Here is a 16,989-nt window from a genome sequence, read left to right on the forward strand (position 1 = left end):
AGAAACCCAGAATTCTCTGGATAATCAGGTAAATGATGTCACTTATAACAGGGGGAATGACATTTACCCTATTTTAATTTAAATGTGACAAACTTTCTCACATTCTTAAATGCTTGTCTTCAAAAATGTATGTCATTTAAGAATGCAGAGTTTTTCAATTAGAATATTCTTACTAGAGCCAGAGGCTAAAGTGCATCTTTACATGACACAGAATCACTCAGCTATCTGGGTGTCTTTCAAGGTCTCCTTGCACAATTACTTTCCAGGATGGTTTTAATGAAACAGAACTAGATATGACGATTTCACACAAGATTTGAGACCGGAAAGTAAGACAAATTCTTTGTTTCCATATTCTCGCAGGGTCATCACTCGATCTGAACTACTCTGTGATGCAGAAGAGCGTTTGCCTTTGCTCCACTGTGGGGAGAGGGAGGAGGCCCTCCCCTCGCTGAGGCTGCTCTCTGCAGCAGCAGTTAGGAAGCTGGCGTAAGCATGGGAGTGGACTAGGGAGCCTGCGCTGTGTGAGGCCTAGAACTTGAAGGGGACAGGAGCCATGTGAGGGAGGGAAGGCAGGAGCCGTGGATGGGGTCGACATGAGTACAAGGCACAGGGCTGGGAGGGCAGGAGTGTTCAGAGGATGGTACGGAGCGAGGGGCTGGAGTTTAGGGTGTGGGGTGGATATGGGCTTGGAGGAGGATGAGCCTGGCAAGGCTGAGGCTGGTGGAAAGGCAGGGCTTGCCTGTGAGGCGTCCAGATACCAGGCTAAGCAGCACTGTGTAGACGAGGGTTTCTACCTCTGGAAAGACCCTCCGGCTGCAGTGTAGAGAGTAGCTAGTACAGCTCCAGAGGAGGCAGGGAGGCCAGGACAGAGGCTGTTATATGGCCTCGAGCTGAGACAGGGGCTGCCAGGCTGGAGGACTCGCTGAGCGTGGGGCTTTCCTCTTGGGGTCAGTCAGTGACACAGTGCCAGGATGTCCGTGGGTGGGGCCATATGATGTAGACCCCCAGAATCTTGTCCACCCTCCCTGCCTACTTCAGCATCCACCCCGTAGTCTGCCCCTGCTTCTCTCTCCTTGCTCCTTCTCAAGCCTCTCCTCAAGGAAGTGGGGGACAGTGGTATGGCCACTGGCCTGTCACCCACGTATGGAACTTGTAGCCTCAACTCTTGAGCACAGGGACTGCATCAGCTTTGGTTTCTAATGGGTGGAAGACTAGGCCTGGGAGTCGCCTTGGACAGGTTAGTGTCTGCGAAATACTGTCCTAGAGTATTTCCAGACTGGTCATTAGTGAGGAAGTCAAGAACACAGAGGAGGGACGCAGGAATCCAAGTGTGGTCTCACAGTGGCCATGTCCTTCTTTGCGTCTCTCCTCCCCGGTCATGAGCACAGCAGCCGAATGGATAAGGATTTTCAAATGTTAGAAAGGATCGGAAAAGAAGGCGTTCCTGGTTGAAGGCAGGTAAACAGCAGAGCCCGACTGAGATCCACTCCTCCTGACATGGAGTCCTGGGCTCTCCTTTGGTAATATTTTGATGGATGAAACCATGCCTTCCGTGTTTTTCGAAATTCTCTGTGGAGCCTAGTTCTCTGAACTTGGAGCTAGATTCAACTGACCTTCGTCCTTGGGACAAAGACCTGGTACACAGGCCCGGTCCAGGTAAACAAAGGGAGAGCAGGTCTGAGCCCTTGCTCTCTGAAGTGGCAAACCTCATGTCCTGCTACAGATCTGTCAGAGCCCTGGAGACCTGACCCACCCGGCTCACCACGGCAGCAGCGATGGGTCAGAACGTGGAGGTATGGAAGCAGATGTTTCAGGAATTAATTCAGGAGGTGAAACCATGGCACAAGTGGACCCTGACACCAGACGGAAGCCTTCTTCCTGGCATCCTGAAACCGGGGTGGACACAATATCAGCAGTGGAACTTTGCCAGGTGAGTGGGGAATGCAATGATACATATTCCAGAAAATGCTTGCTTATTTCTTACTGTATGTACTCGTTACCTTTCTTGTTCCGTTCCATGCTTGTAAGTTGAAGATTACAGGAAGTAAGGTACCTATCATCCAAGAAGTTTTAGCCTCATTAAAGATTTTTTTCCTTCTTACAATGAACCCCAGAATAGTAGCGGGACTGGACAGTGCTGTGGGCTAATGCCTAGATTCAGAGAAATCAGGCTACGAGGAGTGAAGGCGAGGAGCAGTGAGATAAAGAGAAGGGGAGGAATGGTGACTATTTTGCTCAATGGCGGGAGAGCCAGCTGAGCAAAGCTCGCTGCATATGCTCCCTGCCTTGGGAGACCTGGGGTCCACCATGGAGCCCATGAGGGAGAGGCCCTGGGTGCTGAGGAGACCCCCTCAGGGAGGGGGCAGAGAACAGGGGGAGCTGAGCAACACACAGGAATCTTACCCCTCTCTACTCTGAGCTAATGGAGTCTTTTTAAAATGGGGCCCTTAGAAGCCACTAAAAGTCTCACTCTCTCTTTTCTAGGTGGGAGAGCAGAGCCCCAAGGATGGGGGGGTTGTCCACCCTCACGGATGGTGCAGGCCAGGGACTCTATCTTGGGACTGAGGCAGGGGCTCATTGCCTGGCCGCTGCCCCCTCTTTGGGGGAGGGTCTGAGCAGCGGAAGCAGAGCTCTCCTCTCCTTGAGACCCGTGGTTTTCCTGGGCCAGGAGCTGGCACCAGGAGCATCCTGACAAAGTCTGAACTCATTTTTTTATAAGAACTTTGAACTCTGAGCTGGTACACGAGCAAAGCAGCATGACCCAGGGGGAGGGCAAGGGACTGCAGCTCAGGAGAACAGGGCCTGGGCCCTTTGCACCACCCGTGCTCTCAATGACTCCCGCAAGGTCATCCCATCACAGTAGTCAGAGCTTCTTGGCGTCTTCCCTTCATTTCATCCTCATGTTCGCCCTGTGAGGTGAGGCTAGAATCAATACAGGAGGGAACACTGACTGACTCATTCTTCCCAGCCCCCTTGATTCACCATCCCAGACTTCCGGGGCTCCTGTGCATCAAGCCAAGGCTAGGCTTGGTTACTGTAACAAATAAACCATGAAATATCAGTGATTTAACCTAACACGTGGCTCCCACAGTCACCAAGGCAGAGAAGGAGAGAGCTAGAAGATCTTCCAAGGGCTTCTGTGCCAGATCCGGAAGTAGCATATCACTTCTGCCCACGTCCCATTAGCCAACTGGTCACATCACCCGAAACTAACTGCAAAGGGGCAGGGAAATGGGAGGGAGTGCATGGATAATTTGGTGAGCACTAAATGTCCCAGCCATACTGCAGCCTTCTGCTCTCCCGTAATTCCTATCCTAGGTGCAACCATGTGCTTCCCTTCTCTCCATCTGTCCTGACATGTCCTAACATCCATCTATTGTAGCTTAGAAAATTGCCCTCCTCCCTGCTGAGATGAGATGTCATTCTTTTGTACCCTGTCTGAGGCCAGGAGCATGAGGAATATGAAGTTTTTTGGGCTACCTTGCACAGTGAATTGGGTTAGAGGGAGGCAAAAGAAGAGAGAGCTGGACACTGTGATCTCCCTGTAATACTGACAGATCAGGGGCCCTGGGCAACTGAGGGCAAAGCAATGATTTTCCCTAGGACACTGGACTGTTTAGGGTCCCTCCCTAATCCTTGGGTCCATGGCTTACTGTTTTAGTCCAGTCAGCCTGTTATTAAAAAAAAAAAAAATACCACAGGGGACTGGCCCGTGGCGTAGTGGCTAAGTTTGCACATTCCGTTTCAGCGGCCCAGGGTTCACCGGTTCAGATCCTGGGCATGGACCTATGCACCGCTCATCAAGCCATGCTGTTGCAGCATCCCATATACAGAATAGAGGAAGATGGGCACAGATGTTAGCTCAGGACTAATCTTCCTCAGCAAAAAGAGGAAGATTGGCAACGGACGTTAGCTCAGGGCTGATCTTGCTTACCAAAAAAAAAAAAATACCACAGCTGGGCAGCTTATAAACAACAGAAATAAATTGCTCACAGTTCTGGAGGCTGGAAGTCCAAGATCAGAGTGCCAGCTGGTCAGATGAGGGCCCTCTTCTGTGTCACAGACTTCCCATTGTACCCTCATATGGCAGAAGGAGCTAGGGAACTCTGTGGATCTCTTTTATAAGGGCACTAATCCCATTCACAAGGGCTCCACTCTCATGACCTAAGCACCTCCCAAAGACCCCACATTCTAACACCATCACCTTGGGCATTAGGATTCCAACATTTGAATTTGTGAGGGGACACAAACATTCAGACTGTAGCATGTACCAACACCCACTTGTATCCATTTATGGATTTCAGTTCAGGGTTCTCGGGGCTGATTTAATGGCTGCTGTTGCACTTGGAGTCTTTGATCCACTTAAATCCGCACTTGAAGAAGCCTTGATTTGGGGCCAGGAGACTGGAGTTCTAGTCCTGCCTCTTACACCCACCAGGTCTCTGGGCATGACAAGTTTCCAGTGTGTGCCTCATCTCTAAAACGATCACGTTGGACTTAGAAGTCACCCAAGATCCCTTCCAGCTCTCATGACTTGTGCTTTGCTATTTTCATGATAGACACCTGTGGGTCACACAGCGTGCTGGTGGCACAATAGAAATAGGAATGAAGGGCTGGGTAATTCCTTCCCCCACTAATCCATGACCCCAGTCAAGTCGCTCTCTGTGTTGTCAGTAGCTCCTTCTTTCCTCTGGCACAGCCCAGTCGGCCATATTGAACCAAGCTGAGAATCTTGTCTTCTGTGTCCACAGATTCCAGTGCTCCTTGTGCTCCCGCAGTTGGGCCTCCTCCCAAGTTCAGATCCTCTTCCACATGCACTGGAGTGAGGGTGGATGCAGGGGCCGGGTGAAGATGAGGGTCTTTGCCCAGAGATGTCAAAAGTGCTCCCAGCCTCCATTTGAGGTTCCCGAGTTCACGAACGAGAACATCTCAAGGATCCTGAGCAACCTGGTGTTCCAAATTCTGAAGAAGTGCTATAGAGAAGAATTTAAGTTGACTGAGGAGATTCCGGAAACCTCTTGTGAAGGGCCACACGACAGTGGCAACTGCGAGGCATGTCTGCTAGGCTTCTGTGCTCAGAGTGGGAAAGGCCTGGCCATGCAGTCACCAGTGTTTCTAGCACTTCCCGCAATAAGCTCACCTACCCTCAGCATCACCATGCACCAGCCTTTTCCCACAAGGAGTGGCACCACTGCAGGTGCAGTGAAGAAAGGAAAGGTCTTACTCAGCCCCTGGTTTTCTGGGCCCACACGGTCTGCTAGCTTCCCCACCTACCGGAGCCCAGGAGAAAACCCCAACTACCAGGAGGAGAGGGAAGTCCAGGACCCCCTCTCAAGTGATAGGTTCTACTCCTACACAAACCAGACCCCACTGCGCAGGACCTTAGGTCTGTGCTGCTGTTGTCTCATTCTAATCATTATCATCATGATTGCTGTAACAGTCAGTATCCGAGTCTCAAAAACATGATGTTAAGTTAAAAAAATCAGACATACAAAGTCACATATTGTATGATCCCATTGATATGAAATATTCAGAATAGGTAAATCCAGAGAAAGGAAGTAGATTGATGGCTACCCAGGGACTGGAGGGAGAGGGGAAATGGGGAGCCACTATTTAATCAGTATGGATTTTTTGCGGGGGTGATGAAAATGTTTTGGAACAAGGTAGAGGTGGTGCTTGCACAATACTGTGAATGCACTAAATGCTATTGAATTGTTCACTTTAAAATGGTTAATTTAATGTGAATTTCGCCTCAATTAAAAAAAAAAAAGAACGCCGTAATTTTGTTCATTCTCTAGAAAACTGGAACTCAAGCGTTTATGGCTTACAGAACAATCTGGAAATCTTATGAAACCTGTGGGCCCTCTCACCAGAAAATTTTGCACAGACCCCCTGAGGTCAGTCTGTGGACGCATTTGCAGTCGAAAGCATTAGGCTGAAAACCCAGGTTCTAAAGCAGTGGTCTCCACAGCAGCTGAGGGATGAGGCAGGACAGTCCGCTGAGGTGAGGGAGATATCCTTAGAACTCTGTTTAATTTCTCTTCATACTTTACTATTTCTTGTTGCATGTTTTATAATGTATGCTAATATATTAGTGGAATGGTATAGTGATATAATCTATAAATAAATAAATATACACCCATTTGGAGTGTGTGCTCGATTTTTCATTGACAGGGTTGCACCTTCACAAACACTGGGGGGACCCCTGTTCTGAAGGGCCAAGTGTGGAAGTCTGTATGCAGATTCTCATCAGGATTCTGAAACCAAGTAGCTTTTACCAAGTTTTCTGTTCTCATTAATGAGAATCATTTTAAGACTCATTTTCACATCTCTTTTGGTCAAAAAATATGAATCCTTCAGTTTACGTGGCTAAAATGAAAGCAACAGTCGTTTAAGGCAGATATGCCTTTTCTCTCACCCTCCCTACCCTCCTCCATCCATCTGCCCCTCCTGTCTACTACCAGGTTGTTCCCAAGGGCACGTAGTTGGCCAGGCTGAGCTCCAGCCTGCACCCTTGCTGCTCCCTCTGGGGCAAACTCTAGAACTTTTTCATTTTGCAGAACTGAAACTCTATGCCCATTGAACAACTCTCCTTTTCTCCCTCCCTCTAGGCTCTGCTAACCACCAGTCTTCTTTCTGCTTCTATAAATTTGACTACTTTAGATACCTCAAACATGTGGTATTATACAGCATTTGTCTTCTTGTAACTGGCTGATTTCACTTAGCACAATGTTCTCAAGGTTCATCCATGTTGTAGCATGTGACAGGATTTCCTTCCTTTTTAAGGCTGAATAACATTCCATAGTATGTAAATATCACATTTTGTTTATCCATTCATCCATCTATAGACCCTTGGATTTCTTCCACCTCTTGGCTATTGTGAGTAGTGCTGCTGTGAACATGGGTGTACAAATATCTCTTTGAAACCCTGCTTTCAACTCTTTTGGATATATACTCAGAAGTGGAATTGCTGAATCATATGATATTTCCAATTTTAGTGTTTTGAAGAACCACAATAATGTTCTGCATAACAAACAAACTGTTTTACAATCCCATCAACGGTGCACAAGAATTCCAATTTCTCCACATTCTAGCCAACACTTATTTTCTGTTATTTTTTTTAATAAGAGCCATACATATGGATGTGAGGTGATATCTCATTGTCTCTTTGATTTGCATTTCTAGAAAATGCAATTTTTTATGATGCAAGTTTACACTTTCAAGGCAATATCAGAAATCATATTTATACATCTCAGTACAGAGATAAGTATTGGGAACACAACAGAAATGTGTGGGTAGATTCTTCACAGACTTGCTATTCACTTTCAAACATTCAAGCACAGTCTATATATCTGTATTAGGCAAACTCCAGGAACCTAAAATGTAATAGTGGGACAAGCCAGGTACAAGCACATGCCTAAGAAACAAGCATGTAAGGGAAACAAGTGTGCTCCAGCAGCCACAAAAAGCTGGAAGCTGCGTGATCAGTGAGGCAGTGAAGATGTGCTGGGTCGTTAATAGAAAAAGAGGTTCTTGGTGGGAGGCAAATCATAAAATATTAAAGATAGATCAGCCTTAGAAAGTGTCTTCTCCAACTCTGTTTTTTACAGGTGGGGAAAATGAGGCTCATTCAAAGATGAAAGGATTTTCCCAAGATTACACAGTGATTAGTAAAAGAGCTGCCTTGCAATCCCAGCTCCCTGAGTCCCAATGTTGACCAGCTTTCAAAAGAGGGTAGAATGTGCATGTGTGTGTGTGTGCATATTTGCACAATAAAGAGATGGCACGTACAGGATATGCAAAACATTTGCCGACATCTCTCCCAGAAAAAGACTCTACTGTATTCAAAGACAGGCAGGGACGGATGGAATGATTTAGAGCATGTCAATAAGGAAAACAAACTAGAAAATGGTAGAAAAGTTAATTAGGACATTGAGGGAAGTGGAAGTTAAACTATTTGTGAGCTCACTGAAGACTAAAGTCAAGAATTTTAATATCAAGAAAGAAACAGAAAGCTCTTCAAAATTCTAAGAATGCCTATTACATGATAAAAACTTACTTTGATGACAAATATTGCTACTGACAAGTAGGGTGGGAGAAGCTGGGAAAGGAGAAACTAGGAAAAGTGTTGTCCCTGTGAATCAGGAATGGACCAGAGTTAGGACAGGAAAAGCTAGAATCAAGGAAGTATTTTAAAGAAATGAGAAAGATCTGTGGATTTTTTTAACAGGTGATTTTTTTAAAGAAAATTATATAGAATTGTAACAGCTAGATCTTAAGTTAGCAGGAGGTAAGCCCTCTTAGGAAAAGGAAGAAATATTGTTACTATGACCCTGACTCACTAGTCTCTTTGAATGCCCTCTAGTCTGCATGTAGCCTAGATGATTAAGCACCTCTCACTTTTGCAAAATACATGACCTGCTAGTTCTATGACTCTTGCTTACGTATATCTTCCAGCTGTGATAAGAAGATAACTTTGTTCTCTGAGTTCCCCAGGAACATGACGACTTCCAGAAAGAAAAATTCTGTATTAGTATCCATCACAAATGACAAAAGAAAGAGATAATGTGGTGCCTTGAATTTCATCACACTGGATGGTCAACATCTCTAAACCCCCTCCTTCCCTGCCCATTTCCCCTATAAATAACTGCCTCAAGATTCTGTACGATTTGAAGATGGTTCTTTAGGACACTAGTCTGCCATTTTCCAATTATGCTAGCTAATTGTATAAACTTTCCTTTCTCAACTGCCAGCTTGTTTGCAATTGATTGGCACCAGATTGTGGCAAGCAGAATGAGCCCCTTTTGCTTGGTTACAGAATTACACATTTGGAAGACCAAGAAAATATCGTTAATGGAGCTTTGGAAAGTGGAGGAAGAATATAAACGCATCTGTAATATGTCTGATTTAATGTCAGTGGGATTCCCAAATGGAGCTGCCCTGTAGAGAAGGAGAAACAAAAAAACAGGCGACAACATTCAAGGTCAGAGCTGGCATAAGAAAACTGAGAGTCATCTAGCAATCAAAATGAACTCCTCATTTTAAAAAAAGAATAATTACCCTCAATAAAATTATAAAATACAAAATCTGGGCTCAAATAGAGAATGTCTTCGAGTGAAAACGTAATTCATTCTAAGCCAGTAGAATATGTACCTCAGTAAGTAATACAGGCATTTCCTACACTAACCTGATAACTAAGGAATCCCAGGAAGAGACATCCTAAAGAATCAGAAATCTCTTCCAGGTTACTCCGTGAAGCTAGTATCACCCTCTATAGGACAAACATCATTGTCAGCATTGGGCATATTGCAGAAGGAGCTTGAAGAGAGATATTTACCCTGCACAATTATTTAAAATTTATATAAATAGCAAGTACTTCTCACTTGGCAGCATTGAAATAACATCTCTGGAAAATAATAAGCCTTACCGTGAACTTGAATCACAATACCTCCCCAAAATATTAAGCCTACTATTGCAGAGAATACTGTTTGCCCAGGCCCTCGGGAAGTTCCGTACAGAAGTTAGCAGAACAAAGCTTTCTGAATGATTCCTTCACCTCTAATGTTTTTACTTTTTCCTTTGCTTTTTGCCTCTATTGCACATGAATCCAGAGAAGAGCGATTCATAAAGGACTCTCCATCCACAAGGCATATTTTTCAGGAAAACCACGACCCTGGCAACAGGGTGGAATCCATTAAATTGAAATGAATAAATAGCCTTTCAAAATCTCCACCTTGAACTCCTACAGTGTGTCTCTTTTGCTTTTGTCTATTTCTTCCACAGACATGAGGCAGCAGGAGAATTTAAGGAAACTACATGAAACCTCATTTGGAACCCAAAACAACCAGGAGAAAAATAGATACATTTATCACAGTCTCAGTCCAGGCCGGTGTCAGAAAGGAATGTTCACAAGACCAGAGAGCATAGTCTCCCAGCCAGTGAATCTGGAGTGCAAGCAGCAGTCTAGAAAGGCATAGCGCAAGGTAAGCCCCTCCACCTACAGCCTTCTGATCTCCCAATAGGAGTGTGGCAGGACTTAGCTGAGGGCTTATAAATTCCTTTCTCCACGCCTTCCTTTCTTCTACATGCCATGGGTAACCAAAGCAGGCATGTATGTCTCTGGCATATAACCAAAAGTGGGCAAATATTACAAGTTAGACCTAATGGCTGATGTTTTCTTTAAGGACAGGAGAATAAACATCTTACCATTTCTCTATTTACTATAGCTATCTCTCAACACTGTCGTCTCTTTCTTGAACCTTTCCTTATTTTCCACGTTTCATGGAAGGCTTAAAATCTGAAAATTTTTATCAGGGGCCATTTAAACCAAATGTTTCAAGACAACAGGCGAACAGGCAAATGAAGTGGGGTCTGCCCTGATAACTTAGTGCAGAGGAGTGTCATAGACCATCGGCCCCTGCAGAAGTTTACAAAATATGCTCAGAAAGTCACAAAACATTCTAGAAGTAGGAACCCCAAGTCTTATTTTGGACCGATTCATTGCTTGCTCTTGGGTTGTAGGTGCTCCCTGGGTCAACCAGCCATAAATGAAATTAGACAGTACTGTGGCAGCTGATGACTGAAGATTGGAGTCCTAGCCCCAAATTATGTCCCTTCCTCCCTCAAGGCCACAACTCTGCCGACGCCAGCTCAGCCTTGGGTCCTCTGTCCCCCTGGTGAATTTCACAGTCAAGCCAAGTTTATCTATTTAATGTCATATCTTCTTTGATTCAATTACCAGTGTTTGGCTGATTTCTTTCCTAAGAATTATGAGTGGTGCTCAAGCCCAACACTCAGATATAATTTGTTCCACCTGTAATTTATCTAACACTACAATAAAACAGCTTAAGCATCTCAATTTTTCGCTCTGATGATATAGCTAGATATTCTAAGGGAAGATTTTTGAGCTGCCTGTTAATATTGCAGTTTGGCACCATTTCAAGTTTTAAAGCTTAGATTTAATTTCCTAAGTTTCAGAAATAAATCCAACATACATACCATAAAATAAGCATTTAAACCTACATACGCCACAAAACAATACCTCAAAGTATCTAAGTTTCCTTCCCACTCAGAAGTAAAGAGAGGCATTGAGACAGGAAAGAACAGAAGCAGACAGAAAGGGAAAGAGAGTAACTGATTTCCAGAGCTTACTGCTTGCAGTCATCATAAGTTATCCGAAACTGGTATTGGCAAGCATGCCCAATGGTCATTCTAGAAAGCTAGAGTCTAGAAATCTGGTGTGGATCTTGCCATTAATAAAAAATGCACTACTCAATGATTCCACCTAAGCGTCTTTGCCCCTTAACCTCCAACGTATGAAAAATGGGTATAATGATAAGCTTTTGCAACCAGAACATTTTTCTGCTAAGAATTATATTTTATTCTTTCATATTGCTTTAATGTTCATACATATATTCTGCTATGTAAACTACTTTTCCAAATTATGTATCAGTCCATATGCATCATGTAAAAATTTCAAATCTCTATATTTCCACTAAGATGCATATTCTACTTTAGAATCTCTCTGCATTTTTACATTTATATGAATAAATTAAATAGTATCTCTACAAGCATCATATTCAAACAACATATTTGTTTTGTTTATTATGTAACATGAAATAATTATATATCAATGCAGTATTTTTTTCATTTATTTATGTAACACTGAGACAAGGTTTTGCACAAAAGACTGGTTTTATTGAAATAAAATTTACAGAAGTAATAGACAGTCAATTTGTGTGACAGCCCCCATTTCCCCCCTTTTCAGATATATTTTCCATTTAACTATATATAACATATTCTTTGGCATGAAATAAAATTCCAAAATCATTCAAGTAGTACAACTAATAAATTTGAATTCTATTTTTAAAGAGTTAAAAAAGAAAAAGACAATTGTTTGAGGTTTAATTAAAGTGATTTCTCATTTTCCTACTCTTTTCATCTCTTGACCTACTGCTCAGTTTGTTTTTAAGTTGAAGCAATCCTCTACTGAAGCATTACCGTGTGGTCTTAGAATGCTCTGCCTGTTTTACATCTGTTGAGGATAAAATATTTGGAATTATGATTAAGCCTGTCAAGACAAAATATTGAGGTGTCAATAGTAACCCCTCTGGGGATAGACTGGTTCTTCAGATAAGAGGAAATAAAAGTCACCCTTCATTTCTAGCCCAGTTTAACTTCTAAAAAACCCAACTGGCTAGATCTGTGCTGTCCAATATGGTAACCATCTGTGGCTATTTAAATTTAAATTTAATTAAAAATTTAGTTCTTCAGTCCACCAGTCATTGTTCAAGTGCTCAAGAAGCACACGTGTCTGGTGGTTACTATATTGGACAGCATAGATATAGAACATTTCCATCACTGCAGAAAGTTCTATTGGACAGCAAGGCGCTAGACCAGATAGAAGTCAATTCATATAAACATATACATGAATATATGCCTTTTTTTTCCTTCTTAGTCACAAAAGCCACTTGTTCAAGCTTATCTTCAACACACAATTCTGTTTATTTTAGCCAAAGATAATGGTATAAAAATAGATATTTGTACAATTTCTCCAAATCACATGATGTGATGTAAGAGTCCAAAGCCCATCTTTGCCAATTTAAATACAGTCTCGTGAGCTCCCTCTGGACCACAGCATCTTGGCCATAGGCAGAGTCCTCCTGTGGTAGCCATGAAGAAGCTAGGCCACTCCTCATCAATGTAGACTGGTCATCTCCACTATCCTATATGGCCAACTTAGAGGAGGGGTCCAAAAGGGCATGGCCTCTGCTCCCTGCTCTCAGGTGGGTCCCGGGACCCCCAAGGTGCCCATTCAGGGCAGGATGACCAGCCATGCAGGCCCTGCAAGGCTTCCCATGACCAGCCAGGCCCACACTTCCTCCACTAGGGCTACCAGCGCACCATCTGAGCGCCTCGTGCCCAATGCACAGGCAGACATTCCAGCCCTTCTTTCTACCTTCAAGGACCAGATTACACCTAAAGTATCTCCTGAGAGCCTACACTTGCAAAATATAATTTAAAATATATGGAACTAGCAGTTTGTATAAGCTCAAGGAAAATTATTCTTGTTAAAGGAATAATGCATTAAAACTCTTCCAAAATAACAAAATAAAATAAACTCTCATCTGACTAGTCCAATATAAATGCTCTTTTCACAACCCGTTTATCCCTTGATTCCTGAAAACAATGCAATCAACTTCAGAATTTGGTCTTTAAGTTATAATTTAAAAAAATAATATATTTTCTAAAATATAAATGTGTATTATTTGGAAAGAAGTGTATACAAATGAACCTGTAAATATCAATATATAAACCCATTTATCAATTCTCCAGTCCACAGAGAGAGGTATTCATATATCTGAAATTTGAAAATCATTTTTGCTAACAACTATCACCATGGTTTCTAGACTCTGTCCTTAAGCACAAGCCATTATTTCTACATGACACGACCCACAATGTGAAGATTTACAGCTCCACAGGGTAGCGAGATTCTGCAGGCTTCTGATGGATGGTATCAAAGCTGAAGGCTAAAAGATACTTTGGTGGTATAGCTGGGAACCGAATCTGTAACAAAAGGAAAAAATACACTCAATCATTCTCCATTTCATTATGAAGCATAACCACATGCCATGGCCTACGTCAATACACAGATTATTGCCACTTCATATTTTAAGGGTAGAGATAAATGCATTTATCACCACCAAGTCTGCCATCACAAAGATATAGTCATACTTTAGAAATATTTAGATCTACAATAGAATAAGATAAAATTATTAACTCTCGTTCTTTTGCAATCTTTCCAACCAACTCACACAGCTACATCAGGATCCTGCAAACGGTGTGTCCCTAAAATAACAAAAGTTGACAAAATAGAAATAGATGGCCAAGGACTTGGGACTTTGGATACCAGGTGGAAAGGAATACAGTTTATAAGAGAAGTTTGGGCTATTTCTAAACCAAGCACAATCTTAGGAAGATCTCAGTCGTGCTCTTCCCTCTGGTTACTACCCACTCTCTCTCTCCACAGCCAAATTTTGTCAAAGGATGGTCTATACCAGTGGTTCTCGAGGTGTGCTTCTCGGACCCAGGCATCAACATCACCTGGGAACTTGTTAGAAATGCACATTCTCAGGCCTCCCCCCAGACCTGATGAGTCAAAAACTCTGCGGGTGGCGCCTGCAGGTGATTCTTATGTTCACTAACGTCTGAGGACCAGTGAGGGCTTCACTTCCTCATCATTCTTGAATCACATGAGGTTGGAGGTCCATGTGGACTCACTAAATCTACTTTTTTCCTTACAGCCACGGACTCTGTGACTGACTCAGACATTAGCCTGATGAGGAAGGAAAGAAAACAGAGAAGACACCATGATGAAGAAAAGAAAACAAAAAATTCAAAGCACATGCCTGACCACGTATAGGTTGAACTATTAAGAAATCACCATTTTTGTAGGTCAAAACCAGCTGAATATTAGCAATATCATTTGGTTCAACCTAACATGAATATATGAAGGATAGAATTATTATAATTATTTAGAAATAAGTGAATGAATTCAAAAATCTATCATCACTAACTTAATTTTTAAAAGCAAATTATTTCATTGCTGGCCACATAGATCCAAAGCTTAATACCTATTTTCTCTAATTCTTTCTTGCATTTTTACACTATAGCACTAAAATATAATTATGAATAAATTAATAAAATACAACAATAAAGTTTTTCAAAAGAGGAAAATTATACAACCCAAGAGGAAAATTATACAAGATAATTTTTGACAAATAAACACTTCTGTTATTTCAGTTTCATGTTTAATATAAATTTCTAATTTATTTCATAATATTTTAGCATTCAAGATTAAGGATGGCCAAATAGATTAGAGGTAACTGTATAGAAATTTTCTTAATTTAGTTGAAAAAATTTTTAATTTGCCAAATAAATGGTATTTTAATGTCATGAAACCTCTGAATATCTGGATGTGACTAATCACCTTCAGGCATCTACTAACAGGGGAGGAGTAAGCTCACAGGCATGGCATGTTCTGAGGGTGACTTGGGGAACCTGCCCACAAGTGCTCACCTTCAAAGTCTTGGGGGCCAGGGCTACCTCCTCCCTAAATCCACATGCATGTCACCTTTCTTTCTGTCAGGTCTGCACTTAGCTTACCAAAAAAAGAGAACTGAAAAATGAAGGGATAATTCTCAGGCATCCACACCCAAAAAGCAGATAGTGATTAAAAGAACAAAGACTGATTTATGCCCTTTTCCTGTGTATGTATGCTGGTACAGGAGGCAAGGGCTCTAAGTCTTATGGAACACTCTGGAAATAACCACTGGGAAAAACACCCCACCCTTTCCTGAGGTACTATGATGGCCCATCTTCCTCCGTATTATCACCACCCTATGGGAAACCAAAACTAAATGGATCTATTTACTAATCTGTCATCTTGTCTTTTTCCTTTTGTGATTTTTACATAGCTGTACCTTGATTTACATAAGAGACGACTTTTTCTAAAGTTGAATTTAAATGAATTTTGAAATGGAACCTTATTTTCCCATTAATTCGGATACTCTTCTGTCGATGTCACTTAGTTAAAAACTCATGTACAGTTAGTAATGTAACCCTCATGTTTTTTTGGGGAGTTTTTTTTTCTGAGGAAGATTCACCCTGAGCTAACATCTGTTGCCAATCTTCCTTTTTTCTTGCTTGAAGAAGATTAGCCCTGAGCTGACATCTGTGCCAGTCTTCCTCTACTTTGTATGTGGGTCACCGCCACAGCATGGCTCACAAGTGGTGTAGGTCTGCGCCCAGGATCTGAACCCGTGAACCCAGGCCGAGGCGGAGAGTGCCAAACTCTAACCACTATGCCACAGGACCCCAACCCTCACATTTAAAGTGTATGTTTCCCAGTCTCTCTGCCAAATAGTTGATGATGTATCAAGCATTCAAGTGCACTAAGAAAATTTGATATTTTAAGGAAATTACTTTTTTTTGGTAAATAGAAAAATAATTTATAAAGTAAGCTGCCTCTAACCAATTACCTTTTTGTCAATTTGACTTATATCAATAAATGTGTTACAGGAGTGAATGGAATTCTGTATATTCATTTTAAATAATTTTAAATGTGAGTAACCTACCTCTTTCTTTAATATCTTCAATATAGGCTTTCATAAATTCTTTATCAAAGTGTTGACGATCTCGTTCACTTTCCATCACTTCATCACCATCTTGACACTGGGTATTATCAATAGGATTGTCCTTAAGGCTGACAAATCTATTCAAGAAAATATGGACAATATCACATTTTCACCTGTGCATTTTTAACTGCAAAATTCCTCTCAAAGGAAGTCAACCTTTGTGGTCCTAAATCCCAAGTTCTTACTTATCCTTGAAAGTCACAGTTGACCACATAATATTAGTGTCACCAGTGGAATTCCGCTGTGGAATAATCTAACAGGATTATGGAATCAGTCTTAAGGCAGAGACTGTTCAGAGGCCTGATGGGGAAATGAGAGCTACCTAGCCACAGACAGAGGACAGCAGGCAGGAGGCCATGAGGTGAACAACAGCACTTTCTCTCAGTCAGATCCTTAAAACTGTCTGATGTCTTCCTGTGTTTGATATTACTCCCCATTAGTGACATCAAACTCTAAAAGGAGGTGGCTAAATTTAAAAGGCCTCAGACAAAATCCCCACAAAAGAGGTATGGACTACTGCTACAAAAAAAAAAAGAAGCTAAAGAAGAGAAACTAAAATGGCATTTAATCTTCTGTCTTCACAATTTTGAAAGATGCTTTGATGTGAAAGACGATATAATTATTTCAATTCAAAATAGGAAATCCCTCAAATAGTCTTTGGTTGCAATTGTAGGCCCCGCCGTCTTGGGTATTAGCGTCTTTCTCATTGGTTTTAGAAGAGCTATCTATATATAATGAAGATATGAGCCATATATCTGTCATATTTTAGTATATGTATTTCCTAGTTCATTTT

The 16,989-nt window shown here is 42.1% G+C and overlaps 2 protein-coding genes across 2 annotated transcripts in view; one reads left to right on the plus strand and one right to left on the minus strand.

The window, feature by feature from the left end:
• Positions 1–1,677: 1,677 nt before the first annotated feature.
• On the plus strand, positions 1,678–5,466 carry RTP3 (receptor transporter protein 3). Its single transcript, XM_058567499.1, has 2 exons — positions 1,678–1,930; positions 4,752–5,466. Exons 1-2 carry the CDS (start codon positions 1,776–1,778, stop codon positions 5,464–5,466), a joined length of 870 nt encoding a protein of 289 aa, XP_058423482.1. The 5' UTR covers positions 1,678–1,775.
• A 7,123-nt stretch (positions 5,467–12,589) lies between these two features.
• LRRC2 (leucine rich repeat containing 2) overlaps positions 12,590–16,989 on the minus strand; it is a 48,195-nt gene continuing 43,795 nt past the window's right edge. Inside the window, exons 8-9 of the mRNA XM_058556798.1 lie at positions 16,137–16,273; positions 12,590–13,566 (exon numbers count right to left, since the gene is read on the minus strand). Coding sequence (XP_058412781.1) covers positions 13,517–13,566; positions 16,137–16,273 — 187 coding nt within the window. The 3' untranslated portion in view covers positions 12,590–13,516. The remainder of the gene's footprint in view (positions 13,567–16,136; positions 16,274–16,989) is intronic.

The sequence above is a fragment of the Diceros bicornis genome, chromosome 2, assembly GCF_020826845.1.
Source record: "Diceros bicornis minor isolate mBicDic1 chromosome 2, mDicBic1.mat.cur, whole genome shotgun sequence".
NCBI classification, from domain to species: domain Eukaryota; kingdom Metazoa; phylum Chordata; class Mammalia; order Perissodactyla; family Rhinocerotidae; genus Diceros; species Diceros bicornis.